This window comes from Lepidochelys olivacea (assembly GCF_965140295.1).
Source record: "Lepidochelys olivacea isolate rLepOli2 genome assembly, chromosome: 1".
NCBI lineage: Eukaryota > Metazoa > Chordata > Testudines > Cheloniidae > Lepidochelys > Lepidochelys olivacea.
Window position 1 is genome coordinate 286,960,473 of NC_140411.1, and position 15,337 is coordinate 286,975,809.

The window sequence follows — 15,337 nt, forward strand, 5'->3', positions numbered from 1 at the left end:
GGATAGAAATCACCTATAATGTAAGCTCTGGTTAGAACCTCAGGGTATGTCTACGCTGCAGTTTTATAGCCCGAGCCCCACAAGCCTGAGATAGTTGACATAGGCCAGCTACGGGAGTTTTATTGCAGTGTAGACATACCTCAGAGATCTTATTCTGGTGAACTAGACCCTGATGAAATGCCTTTTTCTGTTTAGTCACAAATTTTATTACAAATTACATATATTGGAACAACCGATAGAAAAGAAAGTACATAATCTATTTACAATCGCTACACATTTACATATAATATATACAGATGGTGAATTTAGTAAAATATATGAGCAGACAATAGAAAATATAGCAAATATCAGTATGAAACTGTACATGGCTTTTTCTCATGCCCTTTAGTGTGGTTGTATTTTATTGTAGCAATAAATACAGTTCTATATTTACAATTTAAAAAAACCAAACAAACGAATTTTAACAATTTCAAGTTAAAATATCTGATCAAAATATTTCAAAAATCGCTTATAAAAATAAAAGACCCATAGTAGCCTTTTGTTTTGGACTTTCTGCAAGCTATGAAAGTTCTGATAAAAGTAACTTTCTTTAACTATTCTTTAAACTTATAACATTATTTTGCTTCTCAAATCATTTTACCAACTTTTTAAACATTGCAAACCAAGGAGAAATTTCACCGACATTAAACAGTGCAGCACAGATGGACCCCAGTTAAAATAAAGCTAAATAAACATGATAATAAGTATTGTGCAGTGGTTGACTGATACTCCGTTTAATCCAAAGTGGTTTCGGGAATCATCCTCCAGCTGTATACTGTGCTGCTTCGAAAGCCCCAAGAGATAGAGGGTTAAGATAACCATGCAGCCAGCTTTACCAGACATAATTTCTGCATTTGTTCATTTTTTCCCAGGATGCACATGTCCGCCAAAGTCAGCTGATGCCATCTGTAGCTTCAAAACTAAACAATATTTTTTCTTCATTCACACTGGCATTTCTCGGTGTGTCCACAGCTTGCAACAGATTTTCATCATGAAAATCTATCCTTCGGGTGCCAGGAAGTTACATATGTAACATATGAAAATCAGAGACCATCTGTAATAGATCATCTTAATTATTTGGGCTCAGCTAAGCTAGGTATTGTTGTCCAAATGCAGTTTTATCCACCTGGAGAGTGGAGTGGCCTTTAAACTAAGAAGCAGGTACTGGACCATTAAACGTTGTTGCTCAGAGAACATTTTTTAAAAAATAAAACAAAATCTGAATCCATGCATAGGACATTGCTATTTGATCAGCTCATGAAAGGAAAGGTGACATCTATGAGAAAATGAGATTGAAAGAACTCCCAAATATAGTTTAGTCAAGGTAAGTGCTAGTGTCAGAAGGAAACAATGGGAGCCATTGCCTGGAACTCTTTAAAATAGAAAGGGCAAAGTACCAGGGGGCTTTCCTCTCTAATTGTGATGGTTCTGAGATACACAACTTCATAGGCCTTGATTCAGCAAGGGATTCATAGATTCATAGAACTTAAGATCAGAAGGGACCATTGTGATCATCTTGTCTGACCTCCTCTGTAGCACAGGCCACAAAACCTCCTGAATTAATTCCTCCTTCAAGTCCAATAATTGTAATTGAACTCAACCATCTCTTGTAGAAAATCATCCAATCTTAATTTAATGATTTCCATTGATGGAGAATCCACCACAACCCTTGGTAAATTTTCAACACCCTTTTTGAACTGGACACAGTATTTCAGTATTGGTCACATCAGTGCCAAATACAGAGGTAAGATAACCTCTCTACTCCTACTTGATACTCTCTTACTTATACATCCAAGGATTGCATTACCCTTTTGGCCATAGATATTTTTTAGGGTTCTAGTTTCATAATCAAAATGTTGTGTAGTACCAAGTCAAATGCCTTACAAGAGTAAGTATATTACATCAACACTATTATCTTTATCAACCAAACTTGCAAACTCATCAAAAATGATATCAAGTTACTTTGACAAGATCTATTTTCCATAAACTTTGTTGGACTTCAATGGGCTTGCTCATGTGTTTGAAGTCAGGCACATGCTTAAATACCTTGCTGAATCAAAGCCATAGACAGGTATTTTTAAAAAACAATCATATCATTAAAAAAGCACTGAGGGAACTTGACCTATCCCATCTGGGGAGCAATCTGTTCCTAAATTTTAAATTCTGTACCTCAACACGCTCAGTTAATTAAAACAATGGCAATGCCTCCAAGAAAATTCACCTCTTCAATATATTATTTTTGCTCTTGACTGTCAGATGCCTTTTCTGACTGGCATCTCTCTAAGAGAAAAACCGAACCAACTGTATACATGCTAGCAGCTTTCAGGCTTCCTCTTCATCCCAAACAAGATTGGTTTTGAGATTTCCTAAGCAGGCTGACAAGATTCATGTGTTAGGATTTCAGCCTGCTGCTTGTTTTCTTTGTTATTAACTGGTTTGTTTAGTTGCATGCAACTGTAATCAAGAGCACCTTTGACACCACCCTTCAGCACGTGTACACACACCCACTCTTACATTTGGGCTTGAAAAATGTGTAAACACACATACTTTTGTTTTTGCCCCTGAAACTAGTGACATGGAACGAATGCTACTGATGAAAGATTACAGCTTTCTGTCGTTTGATAAGATGATGGCATTAGTGAGTTGCTGGTAGGCACGTCATATGATATGCTGGCACTTGCAAAGGTTACCAGGGCTTGTGTTGAGTCACAGGACTGTTTCTCTACATCTTCTGAATTAACAGAGATCAGACTTGTATGTTTTGATCTGCTCCATAACAAAGTTTGCTTTCTGAGACTTCCCAGATCTTCCTTAAAATGTGGATTGAAAAGGATATAAAGAAGTGGGTTTAGACATGCGGGCAGTGGGACAATCACTAGAAGTATTGATTTAATCACTTCTGGGCTAATAAAAGTGAGGTTTAGTAAAGAGGAAAAAGATAAAAAGGCCACAGGGCAATAAAGAATGCAATTAGTAAAAAGTAATAATGCTATGTGCTTGATCATAGAACAGTCCCAAATATTGTCTAGTTCTCCCTTCTCCAAACTACAGTACAGTTTTGTATAGGCAACAGTCATTACCAGAAAGCACAGAGAGTTTAACAAGACCAGTGCTACCATGAAGCCCATCGAGCTGGGTTTCCCAAATGGCAAAGGTAAACAGAGCGGAGACACCCCATATTGACGCTCACTGAGAAGTGGTACCACTGCAATTATCAGTGCCAACATAAAGCAAAAGAAAATGGCTATTTTCACACTAGCAAGAGAGGATTTTGTTTCAAACTTTGTAGCATACTTTACGGAGAACCCACGTTCGAGTGCTGCCAGGGTAAGGAGGAAAATGGAAGTCTCTGAAGCAAAAATGGACAGAAGGCCAGTGACTTGGCAACCAACTCCACTTTCCCACCAAGCACCATATTGAGCAAAGCTGCCAAAGGTTAATGCATCCATGCTGGCCAATACACCACTGGACAGACCCATTAGCATGTTTACAATGGCTATCAGTCCAATTAAAAGTTTTATAGAGGAAATATACAATGGAGATTTGAAGACTGTTGCAGTTAACAGTGCATTGCAAATAAATGCCAAACCTACTATGGTCCACACTCCAATTCTGATTAGCCAACTACCAAACAGATGGTCACATGGTTTGAAGGGGCCTGCAAGGACAAGAAAGAGAAATGGGAAGAGGAAATATGTGAGAGTGAAGGATTAATTTGCAACATTTGAAACCCTGCCTAATTTTCATGTCTCTTCTAACCACAGGGAGAAGAAATATGCACCTTCTCCAGCACCCACTGCTATGCAGTGGCTTCCAACCTTCTTTTGTTGGTGCTTCCCAGAAAGACTGGAGGATGGGCATTTCCTGTCTCCTCAGTCCGTCATGACCCAGAACAGGTACCTCTCCGTCCCTTTTTAATATCCATTCTCTCTCTCTCTTCCCTGAGCTGGGTGTTCTGAGAGTAGCTAGGCTCTTAGAGAAGATAAGCCTGGGGTGGTACAGGGGCCTCTCATGTACAGGGAAGCTATGTCCATGGCCAGATACATTGGGGGGCTGGCACTGGAGCAGGGAGAGACTTTCCAGGAGACACCTGCTGCTTTCCTTGTAGCAAAGGAAGCATTTAGGGGAAGTGGCATCATACAATTTTTTTCTGTTTCCACTTCTCCCATCTACAACACCTCAGGTTGGGAAACACTGTTCTAGAGAGGCAATGCTAATATTGAGGAATCATTTGGTAGAGAATGTCTGTTCAGGGCAATATAAGTGATATTTGCCTCTGACCCAGACATTAGACCAAACTGCACTATTACAGTAGTGTAAAACTGGAGTCACTCAACTGGCTTCAACGGAATTATTCCAGATTTACACTAGAGTGCCTAAGCACAGAATCTGGTCTATCATCATCTTTTTCTTGATGGACAGAGAAACTAATGACTTGAGATCACAGATCTGTTATGCCAAAGGGAGGGATAAGACCTATCTAAGGATACAGAGAGAAATTCTTGGTTTAGCAGTCACAGAAGCCAATGTATTGTAGTTAAACAGTTTCATGGGCTTCAATCTTATATTGTGGGCTAATACAATTCGGTCCCACCAAAATTACTGCAAAATATGGTGCAATTTCATTGAAATGGATCAGAAGTTACTTCTAGGGACAGCTTAGCAGTTCTTTGTTTCAGACATCAAGGGAAACTTTGTCAGGTCTCTTATTTGCCTGGCAGTTCCATACCTGGAGAGGGTGAGCATTGCACCAAATGATGGACTTTCAAATCTTCTTCAAAGTCAAGCAGAAAATCCTCAAAGTCACGTTCATCTGCGGGAGAAAATCCCTGACACTTTAGATTGAGACTAAGTTCCTTTGTGTGAATATAGGGAAATGGCTGTGATAAGTTACTTTAAGGCCTGGTCTTGCTCTCTCTTTGCCTGCAAATTTCCAAGCAATAGTAGACACTGGTCCCATTTGATTTTATATTACTTGGGGTGGATAGATCAAATCACCACTTCTTTGAAAATAATTACAGTTAAAAAGGCATCCCCCTAATTACCTAATTTGCACTATGAGGATTGCCTGGAAGAGTGTTAAATATCAGCTCCAGAGTTGTGCCAATTCACCGACAAATAACCCTGGATGTTGTGATCACCCGAACATGTGTCCACATTGTACCAGCTTCTGGCTCCATTCTTGTCAGTTTCAGTTCCTGCTGGCCCTAATCCCTGGGCCTTTGATGAAAAAAGTTCTTGTTAGATTTGAGCCTTTTGCTGGCTCACAAGAATAGAGATGGGATGGACATCAGCAGGAGGGTGTAATGTGCACATGTGTCTCTGCAGTAACAAACCCAGTGCTGCAGGAGAAGAGGGTACTGTGAGTCTCTAACCCCTCCAGCCACTGGAGGTCAGAATCTCTCCCTGGCACCTAGGGAGAGCTAGGAGAAGCCACAGGCTTTCATGCCATGTAGCTCACCACATTTTACAATCCCAATGGGCTATGTGTCTTCTATCCCACTCTAGGGTTGCCAGGTGTTCAGTTTTGACCAGAATGCCCGGTCGCAAAGGAGCCCTGGTGGCTCTGGTCAGCACTGCTGACCGGGCCGTTAAAAGTCTGACAGGCTCTCTACCTGGCTCCGCACGGCACCCAGAAGCGGCTGGCATGTGTTGTCGTCCCCCTCCCCAGCTCTTAGGTGCAGGGGCGGCCAGGGGGGCTCTGCGTGCTGCCCCTGCCCCAAGTGCCCCCTCCCGCACTCTTGAACCCTTCATTTCTGGCCCCACCCAGGAGTCCGCACCCCCAGGTGGAGCCCTCAGCTCCTCCCACACCCCAAACCCTTGCCTCAGCCCAGTGAAAATGAGGGAGTGAGGGTGGGGGAGAGCGAGTGACAGAGGGAGGGGAGATTGAGTGAATGGGGGCAGGGCCTCAGAAGGGGCAGGGCAGAGGTGGGGCGGGGCAGGAAGCGGGGCAAGGGCTTTTGGTTTTGTGAAATTAGAAAGTTGGCAATGGCAACCCTATCCCACTCCCAAGCTTGTACCGCTGCTACGAGCAGCGCTTGCTAGCCCAGAACACATGGTGCTACTGTTAAGATCAGCAGCAACTTGTGACAGTCCAGCTCTGAACTATCTTTCTTTGCAAATGCAGGTTCTCTATTGTGTAGGATGACAGACCAGCACCATGTCACCCACTCTGAATTAAGAGGATGATTTTTGCCTCCAGTGTGAGGATCCATCTTGAAAAAGTCCCTTTAAAAGGATATTATAAATAAACTCTTGTTTAGACTTTGAAAGCTACATCTCACTACCATAAAACTCAATAGAGCAAACAATTCCTATACAACCTCTAAATAGCAATCTGGGGAGGTGGCCATTTACAAAGCGATCAGCCCAAATCATAGGGCCTAATGCCAATCAGAGCTAAACTTGCACTCTAGCCAAAGGCTTGGCGAAAAGGGGGGGACAAAATTCTCATCGATATAAGGAGGGTGTCCTGGGCCATAAAGTAGGTTCCAAAGCCGAAGAGTGACATTAAGCTACTTACCTTGAATGTGTAACATTCCAGAATCTTTCTTATGAAAATCATCAGCACTGCTGTTCTCATCTTTGTTCCACTGGCTGGAGATTTTGTAGTGGCTTTCACAAGTTCCAAATGCACAGCACTGGTAAGCATAAGGCATTTCTATGATCCTGCACATTAACAAACAAAATATGCAGTTACACTTGTTACAGTACTTAATGTATTATACCTCATCACTATGTTAATATAGAGAAAAATGAACTCCAATTAAATAACTAACTGAAAGTGAAAACAGCCACACATTTTTGAAAAAAACCTTGTTAATGCAGAGTTTGGGATGCACAGTTAAATTTACAAAAAATTAGAAAATGCAAATGGTTCCAAGACCAAATTTAATTCAGACACATTGCACACATTCTATATATTTTGTTATGGAGATTTTATAACATATTTAGTAATATATTAAGCTGTAGATTTAATAAAGCAGGAACAGACGTTCAATGCAGTTGAGTGAATGTTGCTGTCAGAACCATATTTTAATTTTCTGACTTTCAGTAATTTTAACTGTTTTAACTCACTGAGTTTTCTCCATGTAATTTTCTTAGTTTTTTCTTTTAGAAAGAGATCCAAATATCCTAGCTGAATCCTACCTGCATAACAGGCAAAACTCATATCTCAGTGCACAACCCCCACAAATTTGCGGGAAGTTAAGAGACTGAATTTTGGATCCAGATTCAAACTTCTCCCATCTCCACTGTAAAATGAAGGGGGTTCATCTCTGAGCGGAGAACAGGAATGGAGAATTCTAAACTGAATGGTTAATGATTTGGAAAGTTAAGAACATGTGAAAATAGGTCGTTACAATGGAAACTGTTTTGCTACCTTAATTATCATGTGTACATCTGTCAAGGGGCACTGGCATCCTTAACACCTTTCAGAGCACTGGTATTCCTGACGCTCAACCAGGTTTTAGTCAATGGGTTTTTCATTCTTTTTACTGTTATACAAATTCCAGGTCTCTTGTACATTTTGAATTCTATTTTGTTTGGACATTATAGGGCAAATTCTGAAAGGGGTTGAGAAAAACTGTAGGTACTTATACTGTATGGCCCACAAGTAGATGGATTATCTCTGCTAATTACACTGTTACCTCTGATAAATAAATATTTGATCCAACACAGTTTTCCAGTTGTAACTGTTAATTAGTGCCTAACAGTAACTAAAAACAATAAAAAACGCATTGCTAAAATTACTCTAATTAAACATAACACAAATGGAAATAAAATGGGTTCATATCAAATTATCAGGTAAATCTTCTTATCAGATTAATCAAACTCAATAGAGCAAACAATTCCTATACAACCTCTAAATAGCAATCTGGGGAGGTGGCCATTTACAAAGCAATCAGCCCAAATCATAGGGCCTAATGCCAATCAGAGCTAAACTTGCACTCTAGCCAAAGGCTTGGCAAACGGGGAGGGACAAACCAAACCCCAAGCTAAAGCTAATGTTTAAATTACAATTTAAATGCCAACTAATGAGCTACTTGTTCAGATTTCCATGGTGAGGTGGAAGCAATAGCAATCCTTAAGCCTGTCCACAATATAAACATTTGCATAAGATATTTTAAAACATTCCAATAAAGTTCAGGATAATAAAGTTTTAATTGAGAACTTTATGTGAAGATAATGATTTCCTACGACTTAAACATAAAATCCCAACCCCATGAAATTTCCAAGTATGTGATCTTTTAAAAAAGTGAGATTATCCAGTTAAGGCTGTCATTAAATGTTTCAGAAATGACTTCCTTAGGTGCTGTCCTCAACTAAACTCTGTGGGTTTTAACCAGAGATACTTCTGTGTGGGCTCATGCCTGGGTGCATGCATGCACACATGCTCTTTCACTCACAATCAGTCACCTACAGGGTTAAAAAAAAATGCAAGTCTATTGAGTCAGCCCAGAAGTGTCCCTCTGCTGACAAAAAATAGATACATAAAATAAAAAGTCCATCCTTTTGCAAGATGGCTGTTGGGATTCTTGTGGCTTTGTGCTGCTTTGGAAGAGGTTGAGCCTGTTACCGAAAGGATCAGCAGGTGGGTTTCTCAGCTCCGCTGATTAATCGTAATGGACTCAATAGCTGACTAGGACACTTCCTTTATATGCTTGGTGGTGACAAGTCTTCAGATGTTGCCGGATTCCTGCCCCTCTGATGGCCAGTCATGGGGGAAGACATGTGGGCCTCAAGCACTGCAATGGTTCATGGCTTCTAGATAATGTGGCCAGGTGCCCAAGCCTTCTCAGTTACCACTCTTCAAAGGGCATGGCTTCTGTTTCTCATGCCCTTTGTAGGTCCTCCCAGAATCCCTTTGACAAACCTAAACAAGGCCCTATTTTCCAGAGTTACAATGGGTTTAAATTAAATAATCTCAAAAAATGAAGATCTTCCTCTTGCAATAAATGTTAGTCTGGAAAATCCTGTCCATTAAGCAATTTAGAAAGTATATGGCCAGACGGTCAATTAGTAGATCCAAAAATAGTTTGTAACACAGCCAGGATCAATTTCTCCTGAGCTGATAGACATCAGCTTCTTCTGGTCACAAAGGAACCTCTTTCTTATCACCTTCTAATGAACCTTCTTGCAAAAACTGTCTAAAAAAATTCAAAGATAACTAAAAAATGCAAAACTAACATAAAAATTGGAACTGACCCACATCACATCACACCAGAGATTCAACTTTATGCTTCAAAACAAACACCTGGACCCATTCCTTTTACTTTAAAGGCAGAATGACTGACTGCTACTTGCTGGAGAACATAAATCTCTTTTACATCTTTGGGGTTTAGCTGCTGCTGGCAGTTTAACTTTAAACAGATAAAAAGCTGGGTGAAGAGTAGATTTTAACTGTCAAAATAAAATATTTGACTCTTAAAAATTCACAATTTTAGGTAGAATTCATATACTGGGCCTCTTCTGCTTACTGGGTTCATGCCCATGGTAAGCCTCCTTTCTTCTATGTGAATGATTTAAGGAGCAGAGAGTCCTTGCAGGGAGAATTCTAGCTTTTCACACTATAAGGTGGGAGATGGTCAGTGAATGGGAATGGTAATTTGTGAGTAGTCCAGGGGAGATGGCCAGTGAGTTGTGAGTAATGCCAAACCACTGAACCAAACCCCACAGCGACAGAGGGAAGGAGAAGTGGCCAACGTTTGTTCTTTCTCCATGCTATAGTGAACTTGGCTAGGTGATAATTGTTGTGCCATTACTGGAAGTGGAGCTAAGGATTCCACCTCTCAGCCCCAAGATGTTTCTCTGTATTCGTGAGCAAATGGGCCATTTAGCTGAGCTGGGAGCTCTTTCCACGAATTTGGTCCTTAGCTTTGCAAATGATGTCTAACACCACCATTCAAGAAACTTTGTGCTCGTTCTCTGTTCATGTTCAGTGCTTTGAATAGTCATTTTAAAGTTCTCCGGTGAAATCCTGGCCCCACTGAAGTCAATGGCAAAACTCCAATGGATTTGAATGGAGCCAGCATTTCACCTCTGTTCTTTACTGGCTGCATGCACCCAACTCTTGTTAGATATGTTCCTTGAAGGAAGAATAGACCCTTTTGGCACTGTTTTTGCAAAAAATGTAAGGATTACTTGGCACTTCCTTGTCAATTTATTTAATTTTCATAGATAATTTAGTTGTATTTTCAGCAAAGTACTTGATTTTCATTTAGGAGGAGTGCATCGTTTCTAAAACCATATTTAAAATAGAATTAAGTACAATTATGATTTCATCAGTCCAGCAATCAGCTACACTAGGAACATTCCATGTCCTCTTTCTTATACCGGCATGTCATGGCATATTTACAGGTGTATAAAATAATAATAATAATAAATTTATACTTAGCACCTTTTAGCTGAGGATGTCAAAAAACTTGAACATGAAGCAATTAGGCCTCAATCCTGCCAATACTTACACACATGATTACATTTATTAAGTTAAGTTTATTAAGTTCATTGAATAGTCCCAAATATGAGTACCCATGGTAGTAAAGTTAAGCATGTGTGTGAGTTTTCACAGGATTGGGCCATTGGCTTACAACATCCCTGTCTATATAATAATTACTACAGATGGGTAAACTGAGGCACAGAATGAGTTAGGGCCCAATCCTAATCAAAATGAAGTCAGTGGCAAAACTCCCAATAACTTCAAAGGTTGTATGTGACTTACCCAAGGTCATCCAGAGCTGTGAATAATCACTAAAACCACTTCCTTCCTATATCACACAATGTCCAGTCGAAAACATTCTACAGGATTAAGGGGCTGAGTAATAACAACAACAAACTACTTATTTGAACTTTAAGATTTAACCAAATGATCTGAGAGAAAACTGTTTATTGCTGCTTTAAATGAGTATTGTCAAGTATTTTGGTACATTAAAAAGCATATTTTCTCCTCAGTATCTACTTAGTTCCCATTAAATTTAATGGGAGTTATGTAACTGCAGTCAGTGGAAGACGAGCATTAAACTGCTAGCAATATAATTTTAACAGCTTTTGAAATGTATTGCCAGGAAGCAGATGTGGATCATACTAAGCAGCTACTGGGGTTAATATTTCAAAGCCCATTGTAGTTTCTTCAGTTAAAAGTGAGTATAATAAAAGTAGTCTATCATATTTTTATCATATTTGTTTTAGTTTTAATACTGCAGATCAAAGCCTTCCAGTATGAAGCAATGTACATTACACAGTGACACACCTTATATTGCACATGAACACAAATGTGGTTTATTAGTCTTAATGACATACTCACTTGAGTTCTGGAAAATTTTCAGATGATATCAAACTTTGTAGGTCATGATTTCCTGTTAATTTTAAATGAGTTAAACCATGTAGCCCAGTCACAGGAAAAGAGGACAAAAGGTTGGATGACAGATCCCTGCATAATAGCAAATAAAAATCAGCTTACATGGGTTTTTTTCAGCACTAAAAATGTTTTTTAAATAAATTAATTTAACCTCACCAAATATTATTAAACTAAATAAGGCCCCCAGTCAGCAGAGAAGATCTGCAGCATTCTTCACAAATATACACCCATTTTCCCAGCAGAATATGGGGCTAGACCATGGTAGCATTTTGCTCAGTAGTACCTGCTGTGGGTTAATTATTACCAAGACCCGACTCTGTGCACTCATGGCACCAGTTTTAGAGAACAGGTAATCAATTAAAAATGAATTGACTGTTCTCTGAAACTGTACATTGCCAAGTGAGAGCTCGTTCCCAACTAGAACCAAAGGGAACATTTTTTTAACCCCTTTGAGAAGGACTGGCTGGTTACTAGGGATTATGAGAACACATGTACTTTTTCTTTAAAACCAAGCCAAGCCATAGGAGATTCTAGGCAGACGCTCCACATGAAGCAGAGAGGGAGTATGAGCTTTAGCAAGAACACTATTTTCTTTCTTCTAATAAAGTACCTTATTCTGGGTTAGAAAGTGGACCTGTGATTATTTACCATTGTCACATGAAAGAAGCTGTCTGGCAGCGATGCTATAGACACGGGGCAGTACAGCCATGTGATAGTGCTACGCAAGGTGCAGTACCGGCTGGTGCCACGGGGGAGCTCTTGGTGTGGCTGGAGGACTCAGTGGTTGTAGTACACCTGCTGGCCTGGGGAGGTGGCTGTCAGCAAGGCTTCAGGCTGCAGAAAGGAGCCCATCAGTGTAGGGATTTCAACAGCTAATTCAGGTTATCCCCACAGAGGCAAGTTCTGTGGCTTTCAGCACTTATACCAGCCACAGTCTGTCCCTTCTGCCTCTGCCCCTGCTTCTCCAGATCTAGCAATACATAGGGATGGGTTTTGAGCGACATTAAGTGGGATGGGTTAGGTTCTGAGACAAGTGAGATGGAGAGTGGTCTCTGTGGAGCTGGGGTGTATATGTCTGTTGAGTCTGAGGCAAGTCAGGTGGGTGGGGGACGGGTTTAGAGCTACAGTGGGGAGTTCTGAGAGAGTGGTGCGCGAGGGGGAGGGGGATGAGACCTGCTGGAGGTCTGAGTTGTGGGAAAGTTGGGTAGAACAGTATGTGAATGTGGGGGATTCTCAGCCGAGTGGGGTTAGGTGAGAGGATGGTGGAAGGGGGCTTCCGGGATGAGGGGGCGGGATTAGAGGAAGAAACTGTGGGGCCTTGAAGAGAGGGGGTCTGAACTGAAGGGGGATGATTGGGGTTGGTAGAGTTGACTGTGGGTGAGTGAAGTAATGGGGGTGTGAGTGAATGAGGGTGAGTGGCCTGGGTAAGAAAGTAGGGAGAGATAAGAGCTGAAGTCAGAGAAGAGGCTGTGACTGCCCTTTACGGTACTGTATCACAGATCTTCCTTTTTCTTCCCATTTCTCCACCATCCTCATTCCTTCCCCCACAAATGTCCCTGGTTTTTTATTTGATCAACAGGCAGGAAGGAGAGTGGTGGGTCAGAAGCTCATGTAACTGCCGCCGCTTTCAAGGATACACAGAATTGGTACTATCCAGGTGGCTGCTTACTGGAATGTTAGTGGAAATGAGTGGCTCATATGGAAGTACTAGGTACAGGTTTAGCAATATGGGAGATGCCAGCAGCAGCATAATTAAATACCGGGGAGTGAAATCCTGGTCTTAGTCAAGTGAATGGCAAAACTTTCATTGACTTCAGTAGGGTCAGGAATTCACTCCTAGTCTTCTGCTACTATTGGACCTCCATCTGACTGTGTTAAAAGACATTTGTCTGTAAGCCTCTCTGATTGTTTGGCAATGTACTGGCTAAAATTACTCAGTGGGATCCCTGATCCATTTCTCAGGCCTCGCTCACTCTCTCCTGCATGGGAAACCCTTAATTGCCGGTGAAAGAGATATATGTGGGATTCTCCTTCCAGAGATTTGCCTCTCAGTCATTCCATTGGGAAAGGAAGCTTTTCCCACTCACAGAGAAAGATGGCGGGGATTGCCTGTAAAAGCAGTGGATCCTGGGAAAAACACATGAGGCAGCCTCACGGAGGTGCAAGCACTTTGTCCCCAGTGCCCCTCATTATCCGGGCTCCTGGACAGTGTGGCTCCAATGTGGCCATACTACTAGCACTTCCCCAGCGACCCATTGCCCTAGGGAGTCTCCTTAAAGAGGTGTTCCAGGTGCAGTGGAAGGCAGGAGAAAGTTAATGAAGACCTGGAACTAATTGTGAGTGAGGACTGCAAAACTGGGCATCTGATGCTTACACCACTATGCTATTAGTGGTGACAGTTACTAATAAAGCATACTTTTGTATCACATTAATATTGCTGAAACAAAGTTAGAACAATTAATAAGACAGTGCCCTGTTTAGCTGTGATTCAAATTCCTTATTCCTGATGCTGCAAATATTCTAAAAATAACTGGAAACACTGCTGGTCTCAGCTACAAGGGATAAAACCGCTAGCACACTAAAAAAAAGAAAAGTGGGGCACACCGACACACTCCAAACACCCAGCATCATTAGGGTTACATAGTTTTCATATACAGTCATGAGTGGAAATTATTTCCTGTAAGATTGTGTGAATGGGGGAGATGTGAAAAAGCAAAAATCCAGAGAGTGTTCAATAGCCCAGAAGGATTAGGCATAGAGTCACAATCTGCAGAACCAGAATTTCTGCTGACCAGGCCCCCAAATTATAAATAGTGCATGCCTTAGCAACAAAAAGTATGAAAAAAATGACTTAAATAAGTAAATACTCACAGTTTGATCAGGGATGGTAAAGAGGAGAATGCGTTGGGGTGAATAACTGCAATTTTGTTCCAAGCTAAATCCCTACAAGAAAAGTGAGTAGAGAATTACATACCCGCTGAATGTATTTGGAAGACTTTGGGCGCTTGATTAGGATGCCTAAATATCCAAAAGGTATGTGTTACATCCAAATACTTTCAATAGGCTATATTTATTGGAATCACGTATATCTTATAATGAAATATCTTTCATCCTGTTTTAAATGTGTTAGAGTCAATTAATTATGAAAATGACATCAGTTTCAAAATGGGCTCCTTGCAATCTATGTTATAAAACAATCTATGGGCTTGGTCCTGCAAACATTTACATGAGTGATCTGTGCTCAGAACACCACTCCTAGATCTGGTCTACACTGGGGAGGGGAGGGGCAGAATCAACTCCGCCTGCGCCTCTCGCTCCAGTGGAGTACTGAAGTTGATGGGAGAGCGCTTGGCGGTCAACTTATCGCATCTAGACTAGACGCGATAAATTGACCCCCGCTGGATCGATCGCTGCCTGTCGACCCAGCGGGTAATGTGGACAAGCCCCTAATGACTTCAGTGGGAGTGCCCATGTGAGGAAGGACTACTTATGTGAGTGAGAATTTGCAGGATTGGGCTCCATTTTTTAATACTGTCTTCCAAAGGAAAAAAACCACACAGCTTTCTACAGTTGACTATCGTGTATACATGCAAATAGGTACTAGGGCTGACTCAGTACTTTCCCACATCTTCAGAAATGTTTAAGAGCAGCAGCTATTACAGCTATACAGTTACAGCTGTGAATTCATTGCTGGAAATGCTCAACTTCAAAATGTTTATTTTGCTTTGGCAAATATAACTTAGTGAGCTGAATGATCAAAGTGGAACAATGGAAACAAATGTTTAGGGGCAGGTACTGTGAAAGTGCAAGCTCCCATGTTTCTGAGAACGAAGGTAAATAGCTATTATGGCTATACTCACAGAGAACGCAGGGCAACCAGCTGCTGAAATGTGTCGGCCTTGATTTCATAGATTTCATTATGATGTAAGTCACTACAATGGA

General features: G+C 41.0%; 1 protein-coding gene across 3 annotated transcripts in view; it reads right to left on the reverse strand.

Annotated features, from left to right (window-relative positions):
- Positions 1-282: 282 nt before the first annotated feature.
- The window catches only part of LGR5 (leucine rich repeat containing G protein-coupled receptor 5), a 127,431-nt gene continuing 112,376 nt past the window's right edge, over positions 283-15,337 (reverse strand). For all 3 annotated transcript variants that reach the window (XM_084636860.1, XM_084636859.1, XM_084636861.1), the window contains 6 exons: positions 15,256-15,327; positions 14,267-14,338; positions 11,342-11,467; positions 6,563-6,708; positions 4,769-4,852; positions 283-3,697 (listed from right to left, as the gene is read on the reverse strand). In XM_084636860.1, the coding sequence (XP_084492986.1) occupies positions 2,607-3,697; positions 4,769-4,852; positions 6,563-6,708; positions 11,342-11,467; positions 14,267-14,338; positions 15,256-15,327 (1,591 nt within the window). In that variant the 3' untranslated portion in view covers positions 283-2,606. The remainder of the gene's footprint in view (positions 3,698-4,768; positions 4,853-6,562; positions 6,709-11,341; positions 11,468-14,266; positions 14,339-15,255; positions 15,328-15,337) is intronic.